Source organism: Nicotiana attenuata, unplaced genomic scaffold (genome assembly GCF_001879085.1).
Source record: "Nicotiana attenuata strain UT unplaced genomic scaffold, NIATTr2, whole genome shotgun sequence".
Lineage (NCBI taxonomy): Eukaryota > Viridiplantae > Streptophyta > Magnoliopsida > Solanales > Solanaceae > Nicotiana > Nicotiana attenuata.
In genome coordinates, this window is record NW_017670455.1 from 243,377 (window position 1) to 246,076 (window position 2,700).

The 2,700-nt window shown below is 30.8% G+C and overlaps 1 protein-coding gene across 1 annotated transcript; it reads right to left on the reverse strand.

The window, feature by feature from the left end:
• Nucleotides 1-452: 452 nt before the first annotated feature.
• LOC109239662 (homeobox-leucine zipper protein HAT22-like) lies at nucleotides 453-2,303 on the reverse strand. The gene is made up of 3 exons (XM_019406249.1): nucleotides 1,740-2,303; nucleotides 1,577-1,656; nucleotides 453-965 (listed from the first exon to the last, which is right to left on the reverse strand). The coding sequence occupies exons 1-3, from the start codon at nucleotides 2,157-2,159 to the stop codon at nucleotides 671-673; spliced, it is 795 nt and encodes a 264-aa protein (XP_019261794.1). The 5' UTR covers nucleotides 2,160-2,303; the 3' UTR covers nucleotides 453-670.
• Between the last annotated feature and the right edge of the window lie 397 nt (nucleotides 2,304-2,700).

Genomic DNA, 2,700 nt, shown 5'->3' on the forward strand with positions numbered 1-2,700 from the left:
AACGTATGATCAGATATATCAACATCAATTGATTAAACCTGAAACACCATTTATTATTTGGCTGAAATTAGCAATTAATTGAGTATCTCATTCTAGCATATACATGGCAGAAGGACCATAGGCATCAGAGTCTTGAATAAATTAAAACTTAATTTTGTCCACAAATTTATCGCAAAACCTTCATTAATTGTTAATTCTATGGTAATTAAAACAGAAAAAGAAGAAAGAAAGAAAAAAAAAAGGGTAAAAGATCAGCATTAATAACTGTACTACAGGCATATACATATCAATACCTATACATATGAAAATATAGAAACTACCATCGAAAACACTATCAATATACCTATACATATGAAAATATAGCCCCCTAATTACTGATCATTCTTAGTAAATATATATTATAAAAAGTCAAAATTAAAGCAGTAGCTCCAATAGAGTCTTAAGTAACTATATATAGAAATGGAACTTTTATTTCCACATAACTCCATTTAAAGAATATACATATGTACAAAGTCTCTAAAAAGATTAATTCAAAATACTTGGTACGTAGAGAACGTAACTAAAGAAATATATGTTCCTCACTTTACTTATATTGGATTAACAATATACGTAGCTAATTAATAAATACATAAACCTATATTAGCTAGTCTTCATGTTAACTAAGAACCTTTTAGCTTAGCAAAGTTGCAGATGAATTTGCGAAGGAACCATAAAAGTTAGGTTTCTGATCTCCGATTGAGAAAGAGATTTTGGTGGCTGAGTTGTCGCCGCCGCCGCCGTAGGTTCTCTCGCACGACGGGCACATGCTAAGGGTGGCCGCCGATAATTGAACACGAAAGGGTGCTGCCATTTTCAGAGATTTCAGCTCTTGCAGTTCTTTATTTAGCCTTCTGTTCTCGCCTTTTAAATCTTCATAACATTTTCTCAGTATTTCACAGTCTACTTCTATTTGTTTCAGCTTAGTCCTGTTATCGATCGAAAAAAGAAAACAAAATGAAGTTTGTTATAAGATTGAAAGATTCCAATCTTGACATCATGATACCCGCAATTATTATTATTATTATTATTATTATTATTATTATTATTATTATTATTATTATTATTATTTTTGGAAATGAGAGTTGAGTTTCAACAATTTCTATAAGAAAAGTTAGAATATCAAGAAAAGCTGAAAAAGTATTTGGATAAGCAGTGGCGAAGAGTCCAGCGGCGGAGCCACCTTAGGGGTGTCAATTGACACCCCCTTCGCCGAAAATATGTATAGCTAGATCAAAAATTTATTTTTATGTATATATATATAAATTATATATTTACTTTCATTTTTTTCTTATGTATTTATCTTTTTATATTTTGATATCCCTTAGTAAAGAATGTCATCTGACACAATTTTACTAGAAAAATTTACTAAATATATATGCATGAATAACAATTTCTGTAAAAATAATGTGTATATACTATCTTGAAAATAATAAAATGAAAAATCAATAACGTTTTATAATGCCAAAATTAAAGATCCATATACACATACTAGCCAAATTGTAATAAAGCTAGGGGAGTTGATTATAATTGTATTTACCTGGCCCTTCGATTCTGAAACCATACTTCCACTTGTCGAGGACGTAAACTTAATCGTGTTGCTAGATCTCGCTTTTGCTTCTGAAAATTTGAATTTAAAATAAAGAAAGGTCAAATTTAGAAATATTTCAAATATTTATGAACAAGAGAAAAAAATGACATACAGAATTAAGAGTACTATGCTCTTTGAAGCTATCTTCTAAAACGGCAGATTGCTCCTTAGTAAGTCTAAGTTTCTTCCTGGTACCAAACTCATGATCTTCATCTTGTTCCTGATCAACATCGTCTAACTTTGGAGAAATAATTACTTTGTTAGTATGCAATTCTACTTCTTCTTCAAAACTAGCATCTCTTTCCCTTTTGACACTTGAGTTAGAAAATGAAGAAGCTGCAGCACTTATTACCGACGAATTAACTGCTGAAGATGATAAGCAAAGAGTTAAAGAAGGGAGAGGATTAATATCTAATTCTTGATCTTGGTTTGATTTTCTCTTGTTGTTATTTTGATGAATAGCTTCATTAGGAGTAGTAGATTCTCCTGATGATCCTAATAAGCTTAGACTCAGCCTTGTGTTGCACATCATTTTTTGAGATTTGAGTGAAATGAATTACTAATATTTTACACGGTGGTATTGTTAATATATAAGGAAGGTTTTGAGGTTTATGGGTCTAGCTGAGAGGAGAAAAAAGAATCGGATTTCTTTTTGGAAATAGCTGTTTAATTAATTACTAATTAAAGAGCAAGAAATGAGCAAGGGACACCTATTTAGATTGAGCATATTTTCTTTTTTTCTTTTTTGTTTAAGTAAAATATATATATAACGTTGTCTCTTTATAATCTTTCTCTCTTCTTAGGTTGACCAAGATAAACACTCTATTCATTAACCCCCTCCCTCCCTACCCCCCCCCCCCCTACACACAAAACAGAGTAGTAAATATTTTATGTATATAACCAATAAAAATAGGTGACATACGTAAATTCTACGTGGAATAATCTTGGAAGTGGATGAAGCAAAGTACACGAGGGAAAGGAATGGTGTGCCACTTTTTATGTATTATATTCTTCTCTCTTCAACTTTTTTCCCTCCAAAAAAAAAAGAAAAAAAAAACTACGTAATATATTTT